The sequence below is a fragment of the Haematobia irritans genome, chromosome 5, assembly GCF_050003625.1.
Source record: "Haematobia irritans isolate KBUSLIRL chromosome 5, ASM5000362v1, whole genome shotgun sequence".
NCBI lineage: Eukaryota > Metazoa > Arthropoda > Insecta > Diptera > Muscidae > Haematobia > Haematobia irritans.
The window spans coordinates 113,227,288-113,253,117 of record NC_134401.1 but is presented as its reverse complement, the minus strand read 5'-3'; the positions used below and the strand labels follow the sequence as shown (position 1 = coordinate 113,253,117).

At 27.8% G+C, this 25,830-nt stretch overlaps 1 protein-coding gene across 8 annotated transcripts in view; it reads right to left on the bottom strand.

The window, feature by feature from the left end:
* The window catches only part of Arms (Ankyrin repeat-rich membrane spanning), a 127,347-nt gene that overhangs the window by 67,355 nt on the left and 34,162 nt on the right, over window positions 1-25,830 (bottom strand). For 3 of the 8 annotated variants that reach the window (XM_075312634.1, XM_075312636.1, XM_075312635.1), the window contains exon 2: window positions 10,279-11,079. The exons of the other annotated variants lie outside the window; for them this stretch is intronic. In XM_075312634.1, the coding sequence (XP_075168749.1) occupies window positions 10,279-10,896 (618 nt within the window). In that variant the 5' untranslated portion in view covers window positions 10,897-11,079. The remainder of the gene's footprint in view (window positions 1-10,278; window positions 11,080-25,830) is intronic. 8 annotated transcript variants of the gene reach the window in all.

The window sequence follows — 25,830 nt, the reverse complement described above, 5'->3', positions numbered from 1 at the left end:
AAATTTTGACAAAATTTTCTACAGAAATAAAATGTTGACAAAATTTTCTATAGAAATAAAATTTTGACAAAATTTTCTACAGAAATAAAATTTTGACAAAACTTTATGTATGAAATAAAATTTTGACAAAATTTTCTACAGAAAAAAAAATTTGACAAAACTTTCTATATGAAATAAAATTTGGACAAAATTTTTTATAACAAATAAAATTTTGAAAAAAATTTTGACAAAATTTTCTATAGAAATAAAAATTTCAGGAAATTTTCTATAGAAATAAAATTTTGACAAAATTTTCTTTAGAAATAAAATTTTGACAAAATTTTCTATAGAAATAAAATTTTTCATAGAAATAAAAATTTTAGGAAATTTTCTATAGAAATAAAATTTTGACAAAATTTTCTATAGAAATAAAATTTTAACAATATTTTCTTTAGGAAATACAATTTTGACAAAATTTTCTATAGAAATAAAATTTTGACAATATTTTCTTTAGAAATAAAATTTTGACAAAATTTTCTATAGAAATAAAATTTTGGCAAAATTTTCTATAGAAATAAAATGTTGACAAAATTTTCTATAGAAATAAAATTTTGACAAAATTTTCTATAGAAATAAAATTTTGACAAAATTTTTACTGATTTTCTATTTATAATTCATTTTGCCATAAAAACTTGTCAAAAATTTATTGGGGATTTTTGGGGACAAAAGTGTACCAATTTGAGGACAAGAGATAAAAAATTGGCAACACACGTTATGTATAGTAGATAATAACAAACCCTTGATTTAAACACTAATTATTTCCTTAAAATAACTTCATTTTTCAGTTTTTAATATAGAATGTTATAATAATTATATAACTACACCAATTGTATACCAAATATGAGTTGCTGCAGGGTATTTAAGATTCAACCGTTCCAATCTTTGTTAAATTGATTATTCATTTTATCTGTGTCATTGTTAGCTAGTAAAAAACATGGATGGATTAACAAAGACAAGTGAATGACACTTGTGTGATCGAAAATTCAACACCACCAAAAAAAGTTGTTTGTTTTTTACTAAATTTCCGCAAGAAATCACATCATAAGAATTTACAAATTATAGAGTATTGAAACAAAAATGAATTAAAAGGAAAATATCATAACAAACCTGTTATATTACCAACGCTAATAGCTGCCTTAAATAATAAACGTTACTTAAATGTTTTTTTGTTGTTGTGTTTTAATATCGATTAAATAATATTTTTTAATAATAATAACAAATTAAAACAAAAAGTTTTACATAGTTTTTCTCATTAATCATTAGTTTTTGCATCAATCATTAGTATAAGAATAAGGAAAATATATTTTTTTTTGCTTGTAATATGAAAAAGATGTTGATGAACTAATACTAAGATAACCTACATTTTAGAATACAAATTTTATTCTACGCTTTAAAAAACATTGACTTGGGTCCAAAGATGTTGGCCTTAATTTAAAAAAAGTAAGCATTGAATCCGAGCTAAAGATTTATTTTAAATAAATAATAAGGGAGCAACTTGATTTTAATGGCCTCACTATGTCGTTCAACTGTTTAAAACATGTGATTTCATAACTAAAAAAAATCGGCAAATCAATATATCTAAGAGTAGTAGATGCAACATGGCATTAGGGGAAACTATATTTGTCCTACTGTATATTCCAGTCTTACAAAGACAACCGGTACTGAAACTTCTCTAAAATCCTTAACCGAGACGTTTGTTGAAGCGCTAAAGGTGAGTTCTATCTTCGATTTTTCCTAAACCCTAAACTAAATTTTGTCGAGACTTGGTGGAAGTTCCAAAGCTTATATGACTGCATAACATTTTGAATTCAATTGATTAAAAAAAAACAACAATTGTAAGTAAAATAAGCTGGTTTTTGGCAGGGAAACCAAGAAAAATACCCAACTTAACGACTAATTTTTAGGTTCCCACTTATTTGATTTCATTTTTTTGGGTCACCTTCTCCAATATTGAGATAAAGTTCGACAGCTTCAAGGTAATCGGTTTTCAATGTCACCGCAGGGATGGATTTTATGCTAATAAAATTTTGACAAAATTTTCTATAAAATAAATTGACATAATTTTCTATAAACATAAAATTTTGACAACATTTTCTATAAAAATTTGACACACTTTTTTATAGCAAGAAAATTTTGACATAATTTTCTATAGAAATAAAATTTTGACAACTTTTTACAAAACTTTTTTTAGCACATAAAATTTTGACAAAATTTTCACATAAAATTTTGACAAAATTTTCTAGAGAAATAAAGTTTTAGAAAAATTTTCTATAACAAATAAAATTTTGTCAAAATTTTCTGTAGAAATAAATATTTGACACACTTTTTTTATAGAAAGAAAATTTTGACATAATTTTCTATAGAAATAAAATTTTGACAAAAATTTTTATAGAAATAAAATTTTGACACAATTTGCTATAGAAATTAAATTTTGACAACTTTTTACAAAACTTTTTTTAGCACATAAAATTTTGACAAAGTTTTCTATAAAATAAAATTTTAGAAAAATTTTCTATAACAAATAAAATTTTGTCAAAATTTTCTATAGAAATAAATTGTTGACAAAAATTTCTATAGCAAATAAAATTTTGACAAAATTTTCTGTAGAAACAAAATTTTCTATAGAAACAAAATTTTGACAAAAATTTCTATAGAAATAAAATTTTGACAAAATTGTCTGTAGAAATAAAATTTTGTCACAATTTCCTATAGAAACAAAATTTTGACAAAATAAAATTTTGACAAAATTTTCCATAGCAAATAAAAATTTGAAAAATTTTTCTATGGCAAATAAAATGTTGACAAAATTTTCTATAAAAATAAAATTTTCACTAAAGTTTCTATACAAATAAATTTTTTACAAAATTTTCACAAAATTTTCTACAAAAATAAAATTTTGACAAAACTTTCTATAGCAAATAAAATTTTGACAAATTTTCTATAAAAACAAAATTTTCTATAAAAATAAAATTTTGGCAAAATTTCCTATAAAAACCAAATATTTAAAAAAAATTTCTTTAAAAAAAATGTTGACAAACTTTTCTATAGCAAATAAAATGTTGAGAAAATTTTCTATAGCGAATACAATTTTCACAAATTTTCTATAGAAATAAAGTTCTACCTAATTTTTCTATAAAAATAAATTTTTAGCAAAATTTTATACAAAAACATAAATACAAAATATTCTATAAAAATAAAATTTTGCCACAATTTTCTTTAAAAATAAAATTTTCTGTAGAAATAAAATTTTGACAAAAGTTTCTATGGAAATAAAATTGTGACAAAATTTTCTATAGAAATAAAATTTTGACAATGTTTTCTATAGAAATAAAATTTTGATAAAATTTTCTATAGCAAATAAAAATTTGAAAAATTTTTCTATGGCAAATAAAATGTTGACAAAATTTTCTATACAAATAAAATTTTCACTAAATTTTCTATACAAATAAAATTTTCACAAAATTTTCTACAAAAATAAAATTTTGACAAAACTTTCAATAGCAAATAAAATTTTAACAAATTTTCTATAAAAATAAAATTGTCTATAAAAACAAAATTTTCGCAAAATTTCCTATAAAAACAAAATTTTTTTTAATAAAAACATGTTGACAAAATTTTCTATAGCAAATAAAATTTGGACAAAATTTTCTATAGCGAATACAATTTTCACAAATTTTCCATAGAAATAAAGTTCTACCTATTTTTTCTATAAAAATAAAATTTTAGCAAAATTTTATATAAAAACAAAATTTTAGCAAAATATTCTATAAAAATAAAATTTTGCCACAATTTTCTATAAAAATAAATTGTTGACAAAATTTTCTATAGCGAATACAATTTTCACAAAATTGTCTATGGAAATAAAATTGTGACAAAATTTTCTATAGAGAATAAAATTTTGACAATGTTTTCTAGAAAAATAAAATTTTGACAAAATGTTCTAGGAAATAAAATGTTGACGAAATTTTCTACAAAAATAAAATGTTGACAACATTTTCTGTAGAAATAAAATTTTCTAAAATAAAATGTTGACGAAATTTTCTATAAAAATAAAATTTTGATAAGATTTTCTGTAGAAATAAAATTTTGACAAAATATTCTATGGAAATAAAATTTTGACAAAATTTTCTATAGAAATAAAGTTTTAACAAATCTTGCTATAGAAATAAAATTTTAACAAAATTTTCATACAAATAAAATTTTGACAAAATTTTCTATAGAAATAAAACATTGACAACATTTGCTATAGTTCGTGAATAGCTTTGTTAATGTATGATAAGTAAATCCGTATCCTAATTTTAAATATATATAAATTTAACGAAAAAAAGGTGCTTCTATAAAATAATCTAATTTCAACTGCTGGGTCAGTTCGGAATCAATGCTTAACTTTTTAAAGTAAGGTCAACGTCTTAAATAAGAAACAATCGTTTTTTTAGTGCACCTTGGAGAAAACTCCAAAGGAATACACAACATAAAAGCGTTTTTAAAATCTTTAAAGATGGCTCATGCATTTAAGCCTTTAAGCTTTATGATTCAAGAAGAACATAATTTTTCAGACATTACAATAATGGATGATAGTAGATTCTGTGAGTATTTTTCTTAGAGATCTGTGCACACAACAATAAAAGAAACAACACACACAAACGGTCACATTATACATAAACAAAGATCATAGGAAACACAGTAGATGAAAGAGAACAGGAGAGAGGTTGATGGTCAAAATGCTCACAATATCCTAAGATCATTAAACTTTTAATGTTCGAACTCTATGTGAGAATAGGGGGAGGAGTAAGTGAGTAGAGATCAAACGAACAGACAAGATACACAAGCTCAGAGGGAAAATAGAAACAATAAAGATTTCAGTGTTACAAGGACCATGTTAAAGGAAAACATGAGTGCAGCTTTATTAGCTTCGTTTTATGAAAACACTCTTAGAGCCTAAGGTTATTTCCCATGGAGTAGAGCGAAATGTATGTCCACAGATATTGTAACCAAACTCTAGAATAGAAAACCAGAAATGGGCAACAACCAAGAATGAAAGAAGGAGGTTAATAACCACAATTTGCTATTTTTAAAACAACATAACAAAAAACGTCCATGCACTAATCGAGAATTGCCATAAAATAGAATGGTGTAGTGAAGAGCAGGGGCATGTTGTTAAGTTGTTATTTGATAATGCTGATGCTCAAACCCAACATAAGGATCTGCAACATCATACTGGGTGGACACTTGAATTTGTTACACACACAAAAATATATATTTTCGTTCGTAACCAAATTTCAGGGTAAGAACAGAGAAAACATTTTAATTGAGATTGCTTTTATCAAAACAAAAGTTGTAGAGGTGTTACATTACCAACAAAATTGGTAATCAATTATTATTAAATGGAAATGTTATTACAGATCAAAAAAAGAGGCAATTTGGCTCTTTAGAGCCAGTAACATCGCTGGACGCAAAGAAAAAACAAGCTTGGACATGGTTGCAGCATCCATTTAATGCTTATCTAGAGCATGTATTTGTCGCGAAAACGATGTATTTTGTCTTTGTGAAAATAATTTTCGAGCAGAGAAAAATGTACGCTGGCAATAAGCATTTAAATGGTTCTCAAATGCCGCAAACATGTTCTATTATTTAAATGATAGAATTTGAGACCATTACATGATCGGGAAGATCATGACCATTAAATTTTTTGACTTTTTTGCAGGGAAAAAAGTATGTCTAGAATCATTACAGGGTCATAAAGACCATGTACATTGTTTTCGTGACCATTTATATTTTTAACTTTTTTGCAGCGAAAATAATTTTATAAAAACATTGAGCAGGTACACACGATTTTCATTTTGCGCGTCAGTCGTGTGTTGATTTTTGCTTGGAATGGACAGAGAATACGGGATTACTGTATTTAGTGTTAATTTATTTATTCAGGTGTAGCTGATAGCCTTTGTAGCTAATGCTATTTCTTTTTTCTCTTTATACTTGCCTTATATTTATATAAGCTAAGTTAAATTTAATAAATAAATAAATAAATAATATTTATTCAGAAGTGGCACGTGGTTTTATGGGAATACAAAAAAGGAAAGTACAGTTGAAAAAATTTACCTGTTTTTTGTTCTGCATTTTGCTATATGGTATAATTTATTTTTAATTGCAGTTACATGATGTCTGCGTTTGTACATTTGATGGGCACGAAGTAAATATTGAATAATTTCTTATTGTTGAAATTGAACCAAAATAGAGTGTATAGAAATATGTGATGTTTGCTTGCATCGCATATTGAATTAGTTTATAAATAAATAAAAACAAATAAATAAAGTTAATTTTGTGTTTTCTTTTCTCAAGTGGCGTCCTTTTTTCGACGACGAAAAAGGTTTTCTTCATAAAGATCAAAACAGTTTAGGTTGTGACCATGTTCTTTTAACTGGAAGAAAAACATGTTTGACGAATACCATAACATTTTAGATCGTGACCATTATCTTTTAATGAAAACAAAATTATTTTTATCAATATAATAACATTTTAGATGAGGACAATTTTATTTTTCTTAGAACCATGTTCACTGAGCCAACATGGTTGCAGGTGAAAATGTTACATGGTTGCCGCAAAAATAGCTCCTATCATATTATTTTGCTCTTCGAATATGATTGTGACAATCATGTTTCTTCTCTGCGTGCACTGAGCAAACATGGTTGCAGGTGAAAATGTTACATGGTTGCCGCAAAAATAGCTCCTATCATATTATTTTGCTCTTCGAATATGATTGTGACAATCATGTTTGTCTGCGTGTGCACGCTATGTCTGTGGGTATAACACAATTGATCTTGTAAAACACTTAATGTAAAAATTCTCACAGATTAGTTTTTTATTTGCAGGTACACGTACACACGTAAGAATATGATAACATCAAAATTGTTTCAAGAGCCTAATGTTATTTTTATACGTGGACACTGGAACATGAGATAGCTGAAACAGTAGTCATATTCATGGTTAGATTAGCTTGCGCTGTCTCATGTCGGCTGATATACACCTAAGCCAGTATTCAGCTTGTCATGTGCTCTAAGTTCTTCTTTCTATCGTATCCTTCTGTTAATCCAGGAACTCTGTATCTCTAAAGAATTCCCTAATTTGTTTCCCTCCAGTTTCCATGCTGGGCCAGGTCCCGAATATTTTCTAAAATACAGGACAAAGGTAGAGTTCCAAGGTAATTGTACTCATTGTGAAAAATTTGAAGTATAATGAAAAAATCTGGCCGCGAGGGCCAATAAAAACCATATCGGGGAAAGATATATATTGGAGCTATATTTAATCTGAACCGATTTTAACCAAATTTGGCATGAATAGCTATAATATTAATTCTACTCCCTGTGCAATGCCTAACATAAATCGGAGTATAACTTTGGCCTCTATGGTCATATGAGTCTAAAGATATACATGGGAGCTACACAGTCTTACAAAAGTTTACATACGATTAAAAATTTCTATTTTCTTAAGATATATAATAAAAAATGCATATATATGTTTTAGTTTTTGTAAACTAATTTGAAAAACAAAGTATTTTTTACATTTCTTTATGAGTTTTTTGGTGTTGTTTATAAACAACAATAAAAACATGAAACATGTGACTTTGCAAGGTTACATAAGTTTACATACGCTGTCCAAAGAATGATGTACCGTTATAAGTACCGATGCAAATTTCACAATTTTTGACTCAAATCATTAGTAGAGCTTGTTATCTTAAAAAAGGCAGTCATACGTGAAAAATTAAGATCATAAGGTATCAATTGCGGTTATAAATGGGCAAAGGTAAAGAAATTTCGGAGCCAATTAGAAAACTTGTCGTTAAATTGCGGAATGATGGCAAATCTCTCAATGAAATCGGAACGATATTAAATTTAGCGAAGTCCACAGTCCAAACCATAATAAAAAATTTCGAAGCAAATGGAAATTTTGAAACTAAGACACGTCCCGGCCGCCCCAGTATTCTCGACGACCGGTCGGAACGGGCTGTAATTCGCTCCATCCAAGAAAATCCAAAACAAAGTGCAGTGGAATTAAATCGAAAATTGAAGACCGATCTAGGAATAACTGTTTCTGACCAAACTGTGCGAAGAAGCATAAAACGAAAAGAGTACAATAACAGAGTTGCCAGAAAAAAACACTACTTAGACCAGTGAATATTCAAAAGCGTTTAGAATACGCTCGTAAATATGAAAATGCTCACATTAATGATCCTCAGTTTTGGGAGAAGATAATATTCACTAATGAATGTAAATTTATGCTTTTTGGAGGTGATGGCCGAGCATAAGTTTGGCGAAAGCCAAATACCGAATTTTCACAGAAAATGTTAATTCCACGGTGAAACATGGAGGTGGATCAATCATGGTCTGGGGATGCTTGGCCGCAAACGGGGTTGGGAAATTAATATTCATTGATGGCACTATGGATAAGACCATGTATATAGATATTTTGAAAGATAGCTACCTACCCAGTGTTGAAATTTTGTATCTAGGAGAACATTCTATATTTCTTCAGGATAACGATCCGAAGCATACTTCGAAAATTGTAAAGGAGTGGCTTCTCTACATTGTAAAAAATCGGCTAGAACACCCCCCACCCCCCACAATCTCCTGATTTAAATGTTATTGAGCATTTGTGGCACATTTTGAAACGAAGCCTGAGTAACCGTCGAGTAACATCAATTCAAGTATTGAAGGAGGCGTTAGAGGATGAGTGGAATAGTATCACACCCGAAATAATCAAAAAGTTGGCTTTATCTATGCCATCTCGACTGTCTGCTGTCATAATTAATAGTGATTCAATGATATTTTTGAACCGTATGTAAACTTATGTAAATTAACAAAAAGACAAAAAAATAATTTTCTTTATGTTTTAATATGAATTTATATGTATATATGTTAGTTTTTCTTTTCTTTTTCAATAAAAATCTATATTAAAAGGAAATAAATCTCCGCATAGTAATTTATAAAAATTATTTAGTTAAAAACGTAAAAAATCCGGGGTATGTAAACTTTTGTAAGTCTGTGTACCGATTTCAATAAAATTTGGCACACTTAAATATACTAATTATTGTACTCTTAGTGCAAAATTTCAACCAAATTGGGGTAAAACTCAGGCATCTGGGACCATATAAGTCCATATCGGGCGAAAGATATATATATGGGAGCTATATCTAAATCTGAACAGATTTCAATCAAATTTACACACTTGACTATAGTACTAATTGTTCTTCTTGTGCAAAATTTCAAGCAAATTAGTGTAAAACTCTGGCTTCTGGGGCCATATAAGTCCATATCGGGCGAAAGATATATATTGGACTAAAACTGCGACGTAGACATTGATCACAAACATGTGTTCACAGACAGACGGACATGGCTGTATCGACTCAGGAGCCCACCCTGTATCGACTCAGGAGCCCACCCTATCTCGTCTCCTTCTGGAAGGAGAAGGAATATGATCACCTCAAACATGTTTCAAGAGCAAAATGTTATTTATGTATGGTGACCATGTAACATGTTTGTCACTAAAATGATATTTTCTCGTCAAATATAACCTGCTTGCCGAAATCAGATACATGATTTCCGAGAAAATAACATGGTTGCGAAAACCATGTTACATGGTCACCACCCAAATATAACATTTTGCTCTTAAAACATGTTTGAGGTGATCATATTCCTTCCCTGGGTGTATGCACTAACTTATAATACCCTGTTTCACAGTGTGGCGCAGGGTATAAAAATACTTATCAGACTCTCCACTTATCGGACTCCCACGCATATATATTTTAAACATTAAATTAATTATTAAATAAAAATAAACATGCAAAAAATTGGATTTTCCATATTAATTTGCTTTAAATTACACCAGTCCTTTTCCAACTAGTTATTGCATTTTTCTTGGTATAAGAATTTATTTTTCGTAGCAAGTTTTACCCTAGAATAAATTGTCTAAAAAAAATAAAAATAAATTTTGGAACCAAAAAATATTTCCTGAAAAATGGAAAAAACAAAAGAACGATCAACTTGCGTAAAGGGTTAGGAAAAGCAGTTTTTTATTTTGTCATTCCAGCAGTTTAAAAGGAGTAAAGTCAAACAAGTGCAAACAGCCAAAAGGTTAGAGCAACAGCAAAAAGAGTGGGGAGAAATTTAGACAGAGAAAATGTGTGGAAACAGAAGTTCTTGCAGGGGAGCAAAGGTAACAAAAACACAGAAATCTTGAAAATACCGTCGCATTGTGGGCATGTGAAAATCGTCTCAAATTGAAATTAAATTGGCTGAAACGACGACCTGGACTGGTTGGTATTTCTGAAGAGTCTGGTAATTTTTGGCCATTTTCACTATTATTATTATCCCCGGCAGGATCTATATTGACTATAAGTCTTGGCAGAGATGAATGGGGCGAAAGTTCCGTTGCAATATTCCTATTGGGCGAATGGGGATGCAGATGCAGATTGAGTAGAGACGATTTATGAATCAGTGTGACATTTTTTGTATCCAACAATTCTTTGGGCTTCCGGGACTTTCCCTTTGCTTCGCCATTTGTTTCCTCCTCCTCATCTTCTTCTTCATCGTCTGTATAGAAGAGAGGTAAATGCAGGGTATGTGTGTCACGGGCCCCCGTTTGGTGAAGACCACGTACCAATGCACTAATCGTTGGAGCATTATAAGGTGTCGAGGACTCATGGGCTATCGTTGCAGCTCCCTTCCCCACGCCATGCAATAATGTTGGCTGGGAGTTATCTTCGATGGCATTTTTGGAGCCATATGTTGTTGGTATTAAATTTTCAGTTTGATCATTTACATTTGGGTTAGTCTCCGCCGCCACATCATCATCGTTCTTCATTTTTGATTATATTTTTCTTGAATTATAAATTTTGTTTTAAATTTTTGGGGGACTTTTTGCCGTTTTCAATGGAATTAAGCAAACGAATATTGATGTCGGTGTTGTTGCTGTTGCTGTTACAAAGGTGTCGTTTGTTTTTGAGAAAAGTAAAGTTGGTGACGATGCTGGGTCATAAAGTATCATCTGTTTGTAAAATAAAAAGGGCAAGGTATTTCTTTGGTCAGTATTGTTGTTGCTGTTGATGCATAAGGAAAGTAGTAAAATTAAACAAAACAAAAACAAAATTTACCATTTTTCATTTTCGAATATGACAGTTCCAATGACTAATGGCATTGGAATATAAGAAAGAGAAATTTTATTAATGTATAATTATTCATGTTGGTGGACATGCTTGATTTTTTGTTTTTGTAATAATTTTAAGATTTTTCTTTAGAAAATGCAAATTTTTTTGTAGATTATATTCGATTCATATTCATACATAGTACACTAAAATAATTGTTGTATTAGCAGCAAAATACGCTATGTAGCTTATATTTTTGGATTGTAAAAATTTTAAATATTTATTTTTTATTTATTTCTTATTGAATATAATACAAAGGCTTTCTGGCCTACATGGTTTCATTCATGGTAATAACAAATCGTAATTTATTCCATCAGAATAAAACGATTTAAATTTGATTTTTTAATAATGAATACACTGAAAAGAAATTGGCTTTTTATTTGTAATACAATTTAAACTATACCTAAGTTATTCGTCTTTTATAAATACTTTTAGGCGAATTAATACTACTTCAAATCAGTTAAAAAGTTTTATTTGTTCATTGTGAACTACGAGAACAATAAAATTATTTTTTAGTTTAAATGTCGGTATTAAGTTCGCATTAATACGCTAAAACAGTAATTTTTTATGGTTACATTTCTTTCATAATAAATGTTGATGCCTAAGAGCATCCCCTTTCAAGATAAAGGGTGATTCTTTTGAGGTTAGGATTTTCATGCATTAGTATTTGACAGATCACGTGGGATTTCAGACATGGTGTCAAAGAGAAAGATGCTCAGTATGCTTTGACATTTCATCATGAATAGACTTACTAACGAGCAACGCTTGCAAATCATTGAATTTTATTACCAAAATCAGTGGCAGAAAATCCGCTTTTTTATCGACAAATTTTGTTCAGCGATGAGGCTCATTTCTGGTTGAATGGCTACGTAAATAAGCAAAATTGCCGCATTTGGAGTGAAGAGCAACCAGAAGCCGTTCAAGAACTGCCCATGCATCCCGAAAAATGCACTGTTTGGTGTGGTTTGTACGCTGGTGGAATCATTGGACCGTATTTTTTCAAAGATGCTGTTGGACGCAACGTTACGGTGAATGGCGATCGCTATCGTTCGATGCTAACAAACTTTTTGTTGCCAAAAATGGAAGAACTGAACTTGGTTGACATGTGGTTTCAACAAGATGGCGCTACATGCCACACAGCTCGCGATTCTATGGCCATTTTGAGGGAAAACTTCGGAGAACAATTCATCTCAAGAAATGGACCGGTAAGTTGGCCACCAAGATCATGCGATTTGACGCCTTTAGACTATTTTTTGTGGGGCTACGTCAAGTCTAAAGTCTACAGAAATAAGCCAGCAACTATTCCAGCTTTGGAAGACAACATTTCCGAAGAAATTCGGGCTATTCCTGCCGAAATGCTCGAAAAAGTTGCCCAAAATTGGACTTTCCGAATGGACCACCTAAGACGCAGCCGCGGTCAACATTTAAACGAAATTATCTTTAAAAAGTAAATGTCATGGACCAATCTAACGTTTCAAATAAAGAACCGATGAGATTTTGCAAATTTTATGCGTTTTTTTTTAAAAAAAAGTTATCAAGCTCTTAACAAATCACCCTTTATAATAAAATTTACCCAAAAACCGTTATAATTTTATTCTTCTTTAACAGTTTTATTTTTTGCTTTAGTGACTAAACTTGACTGACGAAACTTTTATTATGCCATTACAAAAAATTTGCCTACCATTAGATCGAATTTATAACACTGGATGATTTTTTTCCAACAGTGCTAATTTGTTTACTACCCTTAATTGTAAAATAGCAAACTATGTGTAAATGCTTCAAACTAAAATAGTATCGCTACGGCAAAATCAATCGGCCAGGCCGAATTTTATGTGCTCTCTATCATAGCAGACTATGTGTAAATGCTTCAAACTAACACAGTATCGCTATAGCAAAATTAATCGGTCAGGCCGAATTTTATGTGCTTTCTATCATGGATTACGTACATAGTTCTGTGTCAGACTGTCATCCACAATAGAATTATTTAGGAGGTGATAACAGTTTAGAAAGGTTACTATAAACTTTTTAACATCCCTGCAAAAAAAAAAAATTGGAAATTGTTCCACAAACATTTTGTCAATTTTGACAAAATTTTTTATAGAAATCAAATTTTGACAAAATTTTCTATAGAAATAAAATTTTGACAAAATTTTCTATAGAAATTAAAATTTTGACAAAAATTTCTATAGAAATAAAATTTTGACAAAATTTTCTATAGAAATAAAATTTTGACAAAATTTTCGATAGAAATAAAATTTTGGCAAAAATTTCTGTAGAAATAAAGTTTTTGACAAAATTATCTATAGAAATAAAATGTTGATAAAATTTTCTATAGAAATAAAATTTTGACAAAATTTTTTATAGAAATAAAAGTTTGACAAAATTTTCTATACAAATAAAATTTTGAAAAAAAAACTCCTAAGAAATAAAATTTTGAAAAAAAAAAAACTTTCTATAGAAAAAAATTGTTAACATTTGGTATAAAAATCAAATTTTGACCATTTTTTTCTATAGAAACAAAATTTTGACAAAATTTTCTATAGAAATAAAATTTTGACAAAATTTTCAATAGAAATAAAATTTTGACAAAATGTTCTATAGAAATAAATTTAAAGAAAATTTTCTATAGAAATCAAATTTTGACAAAATTTTCTGTAGAAATAAAAGTTTGACAAAATTTTCTATAGAAATAAAATTTTGACAAAATTTTCTATAGAAATAAAATTTTGACAAAATTCTCTATAGAAATACAATTTTGACAAAATTTTCTATAGAAATAAAATTTTAACAAATTTTTCTATAGAAATCAAATTTTGACAAAATTTTGAAAAATAATTTAATAGAAATAAAATTTGAACAAAATGTTCTATAGAAATAAAATTTTGACAAAATTTTCTATAGAAATAAAATTTTGACAAAATTTTCTATAGAAATAAAATTTTGACAAAATTTTCTATAGAAATAAAATTTTGACAAAATTCTCTATAGAAAAAAAAATTTTGACAAAATTTTCTATAGAAATAAAATTTTAACAAAATTTTCTATAGAAATCAAATTTTGACAAAATTTTCTGTAGAAATAAAATTTTGACAAAATTTTCTATAGAAATAAAATTTTGAAAAAAAATTTTAATAGAAATAAAATTTTAACAAAATGTTCTATAGAAATAAAATTTTGACAAAATGTTCTATAGAAATAAAATTTTGACAAAATTTTCTATAGAAATAAAATTTTGACAAAATTTTCTTAGACATAAAATTTTGACAAAATCTTCTATACAAATAAAATTTTGACAAAATTTTCTATACAAATAAAATTTTGACAAAATTTTCTATACAAATAAAATTTTGACAAAATTTTCTATAGAAAGAAATTTTGTTAAAATTTTCTGCAGAAATAAAATTTTGACAAAATTTTCTATACAAATAAAATTTTGACAAAATTTTTGTCAAAATTTTCTATAGAAATAAAATTTTGCCAAAATTTTCTATGGAAATAAAATTTTGACAAAATTTTCTATAGAAATAATATTTTAATAAAATTTTCTATAAAAATAAAATTTTAACAATATTTTCTATAAAAATAAAATTTTAACAAAATTTTCTATAAAAATAAAAGTTTCTATAGAAATAAAATTTTGACAAAATTTCGTATAGAAATAACATTTTTTCAAAATTTTCTATAGCAATAGATCTGTTCTAACAAGGGGTTTAAGGTGCCATATGGAAATAAAGATATTATTAATTATAATTTCGAAACTAGATTTTTCATTAGTAAATAAAAAAACTACGTATTTACTATTTTTAGTATTAAACCAAAGAACAAATCATATTCAAACGTGACTGAAAGTGATTGACCATATAAAAAAACCCCAGTTAATCGGTATGTTTATACAACAGGCTTCAGTTGGTATTTATAATTCTTAACAATTATAATAAATAATTCATATAACGTTATATGTAAAATAATCCCACATAATGTTCAATTCGCATACATTTAATTTCCATCCACTAGGAGTTATTCAGAAAAAAATAATCTATAGATTGAAAATCAATGATTTTTATGCATTGCAAAAGTTCTATTATAGAAATATGTGATATAGTAAACAGTAAAAATAAATGGAGGATTGCCTTCTCTCAGACTTTGATGATGATGGGACATGTTCAAAATTTCAATATTTTTATGTATAGATGATGATGACGATGACGATGATGAGAACACCACAAATCAATCATTACGTCGTTTTTTATTCAACTAAATGTTGTTGCTACAACGTTACTTTTTATGTTTGCTACTATGTTCTACGAAATTACTGTTGTTTTTTGTTTTTATTAATTGATATCAATTGAATTTTTTTGTTTTACAAATTCTTTATAAGTAAACATTCATTTAACTACACATTCACGTTCAACAGAATGTTCACAATTTTCCGAAACAAGAAAAGAGCACATCGTTATGTGAAACTAGGGATTGTGATCAGTATTAAAAAAAGTAGATTTTTTGAGGGAAAAAAATGATTTTTGAGGAAGCTGATTTTGTGAGGAAATTTTGAGAACCCTGATATACGAAAAGTTAAAATTTTTCACAAAAAAAGAGCATCAAAAAAGTGAAAATTTCGACCTTTGGATTTATTATTCGATTAGTCGACTTGTGACGTACACGATTTTTTGAAGAATTAAATAGATTTTAGATCTTTAGGTTACCAAATGCGATACAGCATCTCTTTAGAAAATTTAGAAAACAAATTTATTTTTATAGAAAATTTTGACATAATTTTATTTCTATAGAAAATTTTGATAGAAGTTTATTTCTATAGAAATTGTTGTCAAAATTTTATTTCCATAGAAAATTTTAGTTACTATAGAAAATTTTGTTCAAATTTTATTTCTATAGAAAATTTTGTTAAAAATTTTATTTTTATAGAAAATTTTGTTAACATTTTATTTTATAGAACATTTTGGCAACATTTTATTTCTGTAGAAAATTTTTGTCAACATTTTATTTTTATAGAAAATTTTGTCAAAATTTTATTTCTATAGAAAATATTCTCAAAATGTTATTTTCTATAGAAAATGTTCTCAAAATTTTATTTCCATAAAAAATTTTATCAAAATTTTATTTCTATAGAAAATTATGTCAAAATTTTATTTCAATAGAAAATTTTGTCAACAATTTATTTCTATAGAAAATTTAGTCAAAATTTTATTTTTATAGAAAATTTTATTAACATTTTATTTCTATAGAAAATTTTCTCAAAATTTTATTTTCTATAGAAAATTTTCTCAAAATTGTATTTCTATAGAAAATTTTCTCAAAATTTTATTTCTATAGAAAATATTCTCAAAATGTTATTTGCTATAGAAAATGTTCTCAAAATTTTATTTCTATAGAAAATTTTGTCAAAATTTTACTTCTATAGAAAATTTTGTCAAAATATTATTCGCTTTAGTAAACTTTGTCAAAATTTTAGTTGCTATAGAAAAGTTTGTCAAAATTTTATTTCTATAGAAAATTTTGTCAAAATTTTATTTTTATACACAATTTTGTTAAAATTTTATTTCTATAGAAAATTTTCTCAAAATTTTATTTGCTATAGAAAATTTTCTTAAAATCTTAGTTGCAATAGAAAATTTTCTCAAAATCTTAGTTGCTTTAGAAAATGTTGTCAAAATTGTATTTCTATAGAAAATTTTCTCAAAATGTTATTTGCTATGGAAAATTTTCTCACAATTTTATTTCTATAGACAATTTTGTCAAAATTTTATTTCTATAGAAAATTTTGTCAAAATTTTATTTCTATAGAAATTTTTGTTAACATTTTGTTTATTCCATATAAATTATTGTTTATTCCATATAATTTTTTATATCCTAAACCACATAGTGGTCAGGGTATAATAAGTTTGATCGGCCAAAAAATGTGCCTACCAGAAATATTGATTTTAGACCCCATAAAATATATACCGATCGACTCAGAATCACCTCCTGAGTCGATCTAGCGCTTGGTGTCCGTCCGTCCGTCTGTCCATGTATTTGTTGTTCACAGGATTCCGGTCGCAATTATTAACCGATTTGGATGAAATTTGGTACAGGGTGTTTTTTGGGCACAAGGACGAACGCTATTGAATTTGGAAGAAATCGGATCAAATTTAGATATAGCTCCCATATATATGTATCGCCCGATTTCGACAAATGTAGTCACGTTGCGCTTTTTTACAAACCGATCGTCATCAAATTTTGCACATAGTAAACTTTTTCATCACCCTTTACGTCTGCAAAATTTCATCGAAATCGGTTCAGATTTAGATATAGCTCCCATATATATGTATAGCCCGATTTTCCCAAATTTGGCCATAAAAACCTTATTAATTAAGCGATCTTACTCAAACTTGGCTTACTCTAATCTTTTATGGTACTGACAATATGTGCCAAAAATAATAGAAATCGGTTCAGATTTAGATATAGCTCCCATATATATGTATCGCCCGATTTTGCCAAATTTGGCCGTAAAACCCTTATTTATCAACCGATAGTGTTCAAAGTTGGCTAAATATTATCTTCTATACCTCTAACTGTATGTGCGCAATTTCATCGAAATCGGTTCAGATTTAGATATAGCTCCCATATATATGTATCGCCCGATTTGGTCAAATTTGGCTGTAAACCCCTTATTTATCCACCGATCGTACTCAAAGTTGGCTAAATGTAATCTTCTATAGCACTAACTGTATGTGCAAAATTTCATCGAAATCTGTTCAAATTTAGATATAGCTCCCATATATATGTATCGCCCGATTTTGAAAAATTTGCCATTAATAACCTTATTTTTGACCATAGGGGCCTCATTTATTAACTGATCGTACTCAAATTTTACACAAAGTGACCTCTGTGGTATCAATCATACCCGCAAAATATTATACAAATTGGTTCAGATTTAGATATAGGTCCCATATATATGCATCGCTCGAGTTTGTCATATTTGGCCATAATACTCTTACTTATTAACCTATGTTATTCAAATTTCAAATTTTGATGTACTAGCTGATCGTATTTAGACTTACATGTAGCTCTTACACAAATTTATTGCTCTATTTGCAGAAATTTGGATTTATTACCCACAACTAATTTACAGATTTCCTCTTTTTTTTAATAATGTACTCAATATTAGTGACATACTAACTCTTTTGGTGCGAAATAAACCATAGCTCCTAATATTAGACATTTCTGCTCAGATTGTGACAAGACACCCATAAACATGTACCCCCCTTTATGTTCTCCAAAACCTATACCAATGATACCCCAGAAATGCTTATGTTTACTAATTCAGTAGGGGTGGTTTAGGGTATGATATAGTCGGCCCCGCCCGACTTTCTACTTTACTCACTTGTTTTTAAATTGTATTCCTATAGAACATTTTGTCAAAATTTTATTTCTATAGAAAATTTGGTCAACTTTTTTTTTCCTATAAGAAATTTTAAAAACCTCTAAAAAGGCAATGAAATGAAAGCCAGATATTGCGGGGAAATAGCCAAATTGGCAACCCTATGGGTGACCGAATGAAAAAAAGAAGAAATGTCACATAATCAATTTTACTGTTGTATATTTATTCTTCAATGTTTATTTTATTCAAGTGAAATAGATTTGCATGTTTAACAAAATCAATAAAAGCGCACCCAAAAAAAAGTGAACCCACCATGAGAGTAAACGTAGGTTTGTTTTAAAAAATCTTAACTACAAAAACTTATTAAAAAAGTAATATTAAAAAAAAAATTATGGGGTAAAATTTATTAAACACAAAAAAAAAAAACAATTTTTGGATTCAATCACGATAGTATCAGTCACCAAAGTAATTTAAAAAATTAATTCTTCCAATGAATGCGAGATGTAAAACTAGTTGAGTTTTCAATAAATACGGGGAGCCAAACTAAATTAAATTAAAGAATGTTTAAAATTCTTTGGTCAAAATTAGTTTTTCTACATTAGGTTTATGACTTTACGACATACGTATTATACGGTCGTAAATGTATGTCACAAAAGCCACAGTTTTGCAACAGGCCAACCCTGTTCATGATCTTTGCTTTAAAAATGTTTCTTGAAATTAAGGTTTGGAATTTGCATACCTCCGTTAAAGTAGTCTATCTTTGAAGTAAAGCAAGTTCTTCTTAGAATAAAGAAAAACATTATTTAGTTACGAAATTTTTTGTTGGATAGACCCATGCCAAAGTGAACAAGAAATGCCCAAGTGAAAGTAAACAAGATTTCCATTTAATAGTAATTGGTTACAAATTTTGAACAAAGTTACCTCCAACACTGTTAGAAAAATATGTTTTTCATATGTTCCGATATAAACAAAATGTGTTTCGGGCACGATTTTAAACCACAATATATTTAAGTGCGAACATGTAATGTTCCTAAACTAACACTAAATGTTTGGGACATCTATGTTAATATGTTAGAAAATATTATGTTTGGGGCATGAATGTTTCATAAAAATCATATGTGTGAATACAAACATATATAAATTTACAAATTTCGACTAAACATACATATGTTGTGATATTTTATTCAAAGCGACAGAGAGAGTATAGAGAGAAATAGAGATGGAAACCGGGAGAGTTGACGAAAGATATCAATATAACACAGCAAAAGAGTCAAAAAAGAACAATTTCTGTGAAACCGCTTGTATGTTGTTTCGGAAAACTGTTTTATGATAAGGCCAAAAATTTGATATGTTTAAGTCTAAATATTATTTAATTTGAATAAAGAGAATATACATTCTGAACCAAGAGAATAGACATTTGAAAAACAAACAGCTTATGTTTTCGCCTTGAGAGCAGCATTTTATGTATGTGTGGACATGTGTTTTGTTTATCATTGTGGCATTATGGGCACAATTTTTTTCTTGGTTCTTTAAAAGAAATCAGGGGTCTTCATAAAAATAACGAAAGGGCACTATACTCTTTTTAGAGTTGGGACAGTAAAATGAAATAAGGAGGAAATAGTGAAAAATTACACAGTAAAATGTAAAAAAACAAACTTTAGTTCCTTTTTATTAAAAAGTAGTCCACGAGGAGTTGACGGACACCATCAAATATAAAAGCGGGCATTAAGTTCGAGTTTTACAGCTAAAACAATTTAAAAAGTTTATTTTCTTTAAAATGAATTATTAAAGAAAAATAAAATGAATTTTAGAGCGATGGTGTTAAATGCGTAAAAAACTGTTCACTCCTAAATAAATTTATGTTTATATTATAAAATTATGTATGTATGTTTATACTCGTCTCCACGTTCTTCTTTTGTTAGTTTTTGAATTCCTTCCAAATTTTAAAGTTTTGTACAAAAACAGTTTTTTATTACAAGATTGTTATTTTTGCAAAAAATAATATTTTATCCAAAAATCAGTCAATTTCGTTTATATCAAGCACTGTTACTGACTATAAATCTTTAATAACGCACATTTCGAAGTTTCATTTAAAAAAAAAAAATAATATAGTATAAATATAAATGTTAAATTAAAAAAAAAAAAAAAACAAAAAAAATGTTCGGTCGGAGCAGGGATTGAACCCACGACCCTTTGCATGCAAGGCAGACATGCTAACCACTGCTCCACGTGGCAAACAAATGTATGTTTCTGTTAAATAATGTTATGTTTGCATAGGCTCGTGGGCGCTGCAAACTATGCTATATAAATGTAACTTAAAACGATAATTATCTACTGGTGACTATAACAGCTACGTAGCCCAGTGGATAGTGTGTTGGCTTACAAACTGTATGGTCCTCGGTTCGATTCTCCGTGCAGGCGAAAGGTAAAATTTAAAAAATTTATAAAAGTGAATAATTTCTTCAACATTATTTGTATTACAGAGAAAGGTGCCAATAACTAAAAAATTTCGTGGAAGTGAAAATTACGAGTATGTTAGGGAATGAGCACAATCGTGTTTGGGAAAAAGTCTTCCAAGCATATAATATTTTTGGCTCAAAATGCTTCCAAACATATAATATGTTCACATAAAACAAACATATTAATGTTTCGGCAGTATGCAATAATATATGTGCTTCCTGCAAAATATGTTTGGAACATATGTTAAAGAAGCGATTTTTTTTGAGGGTGAAGTTGCTATAGAAAATTGTGTCAAAATTTTATTTCTATAGAAAATTTTGCCAAAATTTTACTTCTATAGAAAATGTTGACAAAATTTTATTTGTATAGAAAATGTTGACAAAATTTTATTTCTATAGAAAATTTTGTCAAAATTTTATTTCTATAGAAAATTTTGTTAAAATTTTATTTCTACAGAAAATTTTGTTAAAATTTTATTTCTACAGAAAATTTTGTCAAAATTTTATTTCTATAGAAAATTTTGTCAAAATTTTATTTCTATAGAAAATTTTGTCAAAATTTTATTTCTATAGAAAATTTTGTCAAAATTTTATTTCTATAGAAAATTTTGTCAGAATTTTATTTCTAGTTACCGCCAAAGTTATTTAATAATGAGAGCTTTTGCTGGGTGGAATATCTCTTTGCGATTACCGAAAACCGAACCCTGATATCCTTCAGGGCACAAATTTTATCTACTAAAATTCGAATTTAAAAATATTCAAATTTTCATTTTTTTATATCACTAACTATTCATAATCAAAAAAACGAAATCTGTAACCACATTTCTGTGTTTCAATGGTGATAAAATAAATCAACACCTCATAAACATACCTCTACCTCTGGTGCTGAAGGCTTTAAACGAGCCTTAAACATTTTCTTTAAATTCTTGGCGTGGGTATCCGTTTTGAAGAATTTTCAAAGACGTATGGCAACTGCAACAAATTAGATGTAAGGCCACTGGGAATACTTTTGGAATGAATTTTGTCACTCAAATGCTTAAGGGAGGCCAAGCGTCTCCAACAATTTGCTTTCTTTAATAGCCCAGAGAGCACAAGCAATTAAACAATTTGCCGACACTATGTTAATGTTGAAGTAAAGCTAGTACTCAGGCAATATACACTTGGGATTCTATCTTATTGGCTGGCCGCACAGGACAATTTAGGAAACACTTTATAGACAACCTCTTTTTTTTACACTCGTTTGGCAAACTAGTTTCGCGCGTCTTTACTCTTGTCGTGTTATTTCAATTGAAATTCGAAAGATTAACTGAATTCCAACATCTGCGACACAATTAATTTAAACAATAATATGCATTGCACATAATTCACCCGTTATTGGGGTGGGATAAAATTAAAAAAACTTTAATTAAAACGGGAGAGGAAAACCAACAAAAATCCACAAAAACAAACGCACACAGTTAATATCTCGAATGATAAATATTGACAAAATTTTTCCAAAGGCAAGATAACATGGGTAAACTAATATAATCGTTTAGCAAATTTATTTCCGCTTCCGGTTTAAAATCTCTATTCAAATATACAACTTATCGAAAAGGTTAAGCAAATATTTTCTTTTAATATTCTTTCCAAAAATTTCTACGAAAACGTATCACTTCAACATCGTCGAGTTGTAGAAGAGAACTGAACTGTAATACCCGTTGCAAATGCGAACATGATAGTAGCATTTTCTTCTCAAACAAACAACCAGCATTTTTATTAATTGAGTTTAAATGAATTTCTGATGATTTTTCATTGCTTCTCCCCCTTCTTCAGTCATTTTTACTTGTTTGTCTCCTTGTATTTAGAAAAGAAAGGTATAATTTTAAATGAAATAAAGATATAAAAATTCCATTTCATTGTATTAAAAATGTTGCTGCATTATATTTGCCTATTATTTAAGTTTATTATGGCAAATAATAAATGCTAAATTCTTAAATTTATTTTAGTTTAAAACGGTGATAAAAGTAGGGGGTAATTATCAAAGCCATATACAAATAAAGAGAAAATGTGAAGCATATTTTTAGGAGGTCATTTATTTGTGTGATGCTGGCTAGACACAGGGTGATTCAAATTACAAAAGTTTTCACAAAACGCCTCAATATAAAAACATAATATGAAAAAGTATTGCACATTACACCGAAAAACAATTGAAGCAGCTTTAACGAAATCTTCACGTTATTATTGGGTCTATACAAAGAGCATTTAGTATTAAGAAGCAGCTTTGTCATTGCAAAACTGAAGCTACATATCTCACTTTTTAACGTATATTCCTCAGCAGAGCTCCCTTGGGAAAAATTGACAGAAAAGCAAAGGCTATGTGCACAGTTGCCATACGAGTTAAAAATAATCTATAAAAATTAAAAAAATCGTAAATCCTTGTTTTTTGAAAATTTTTATCAAATTTTTGGAGGTTTATATGGAAAATACCTTTCTTTCAAAGAAATATTTTATCATGAAAAGGTTAGAATTTCAACTTATTAACTTAGGAATTAAGTTGAGAGGGTGACTGACATGTAAAGCAACAAAGTAAAGCGCTATATTTTATTTCTATACACCCAGAGAAATGATTGGTTGGAATTCGATTACGACAACAGTTTGATAGCGGAAACCCACAATTTTTAATTGTGTGGAATAATTATTATTTATATCTCTTGTTTGATAGTTTATATAATTAAAATAATGGCGGTGTGACCAAAAGTTGGTACACACGACCAAATATTGGTTGTTATTTATACATTTAAGTATCTAACCATTTCAATTTATTCCACCCTGTTGTGATAACTGATTTGTTTTGCCAATGTGTCACCAAACCCAACTGAAAGTCCGCCTAGTCAATAAGTTGGTTGTGTTAACAAATTTTATAGTTATAAAGAGAATTTATTGCTATGGACTACATATATATGACAAAAAATAAATTGTTTATTTCGGTTAATATATGAAACTCCAAAATTTAAATATTTGATGACGTGAGTTCAATTTTAAAAATGCAATCTACCCAACAAGGACTGCTGCGAGTTATATCTAACCATATTTTAAACCGGTAGCTGCATTCTTAAGTGGTAAGTAAGTTAAACATAAAACGACATTAATATCACTCATATTTTAACCTTTTCCCTAATTTTCTTACAATTTCATAAAATATATCAATCAGAATATGACGACTTCCGGGGTTGTGAAAGGTGTATATATAGATTTTGTGCCTCATCATCAGACTCAAAATCAATCAGCAAACGAGAACATTTCGCCTGGTTATGCCTGAGTCCCCCTGAAAATCGATCGCGATTGTGAGAGTGAGTATCAAATGATGACTGAAGAAGATATTGTGAGAACCGTGCACCAAGAACCACAAACGCCGAATTTGGGCGACATGCCAATTTTTCATTAGATAAATGATCAATATGAGAAATATTAATTTGTAATACAATTAAATAAAATGAAATCATTCAACGGGCGTTTTCTTTAATTTTATAATAATTGGTTTTCCAAAAAACAGATAATTGCTTTAACAAACGAATGAAACCTTATTGGTTGTGATTTCCAAAATTTAGTCATCCAAACAAATTTCTGTATAGTTGTGTCAGACAACAATTGGTTGGTCTAACAAATTTTGTGATAGTAGATGGGACCAAATGATTCGGTTGGCAAAAAAATTGGTTGGCACAACAAATTTGTTTCCTGTGTGTAGAAAATTTTGTCAAATTTTTATTTCTAAAGAATTTTTTTTTTTAAGTTTTATTTCTATAGAAAATTTTGTCAAAAATTTATTTCTATAGAAAATTTTGTTAAAATTTTATTTCTATAGAAAATTTTTTGAAAATTTTATTTCTATAGAAAATTTTATCAAAATTTTATTTCTATAGAAAATGTTGTCAAAATTTTATTTCTTAGAAAATTTTGTCAAAATTTTATTTCTGCAGAAAATTTTGTCAAAATTTTATTTATAGAAAATTTTGTCAAAATTTTATTTCTATAGGAAATCTTGTCAAAATTTTATTTCTATCGAAAATTTTGTTAACATTTTATTTCTATAGAAAACTTTTTGAAAATTTTATTTCTATAGAAAATTTTGTAAAAATTTTATTTCTATAAAAAATTTTGTCAAAATTTTATTTCTATTTATCAATTTTGTCAAAATTGTATTTCTATAGAATATTTTCTCAAAATTTTATTTCTATAGAAAATTTTGTCAAAATTTTATTTCTATAGAAAATTTTGTCAAAATTTTATTTGTATAGAGTTTTTTTTTTAAATTTTATTTCTATACAAAATTTTGTCAAAATTTTATTTCTATAGAAAATTTTGTCAAAATTTTATTTCTATAGAAAATTTTGTCAAAATTTTATTTCTATAGAAAATTTTGTCAAAATTTTATTTCTATAGAAAATTTTGTCAACATTTTATTTCTATAGAAAATTTTGTCAAAATTTTATTTCTATAGAAAATTTTGTCAACATTTTATTTCGATAGAAAATTTTGTCAAAATTTTATTTCTATAAAAAAAATTGTTAAAATTTTGTTTTATGGAAAATTTTGTCAAAATTTTATTTATATAGAGAATTGAAGTACCTCTTAGTTACTTAGCACTGTTTCGTAAAATCTACCATAACATCAAATATTCTACCAATCTATTAAACAATGAAAAATCTACAATTGTTGGTAAAATTGTACCAACTGAGGCAACCGTGATTGAGATCCCGAGGTTTTTGGTGGCCATTGTG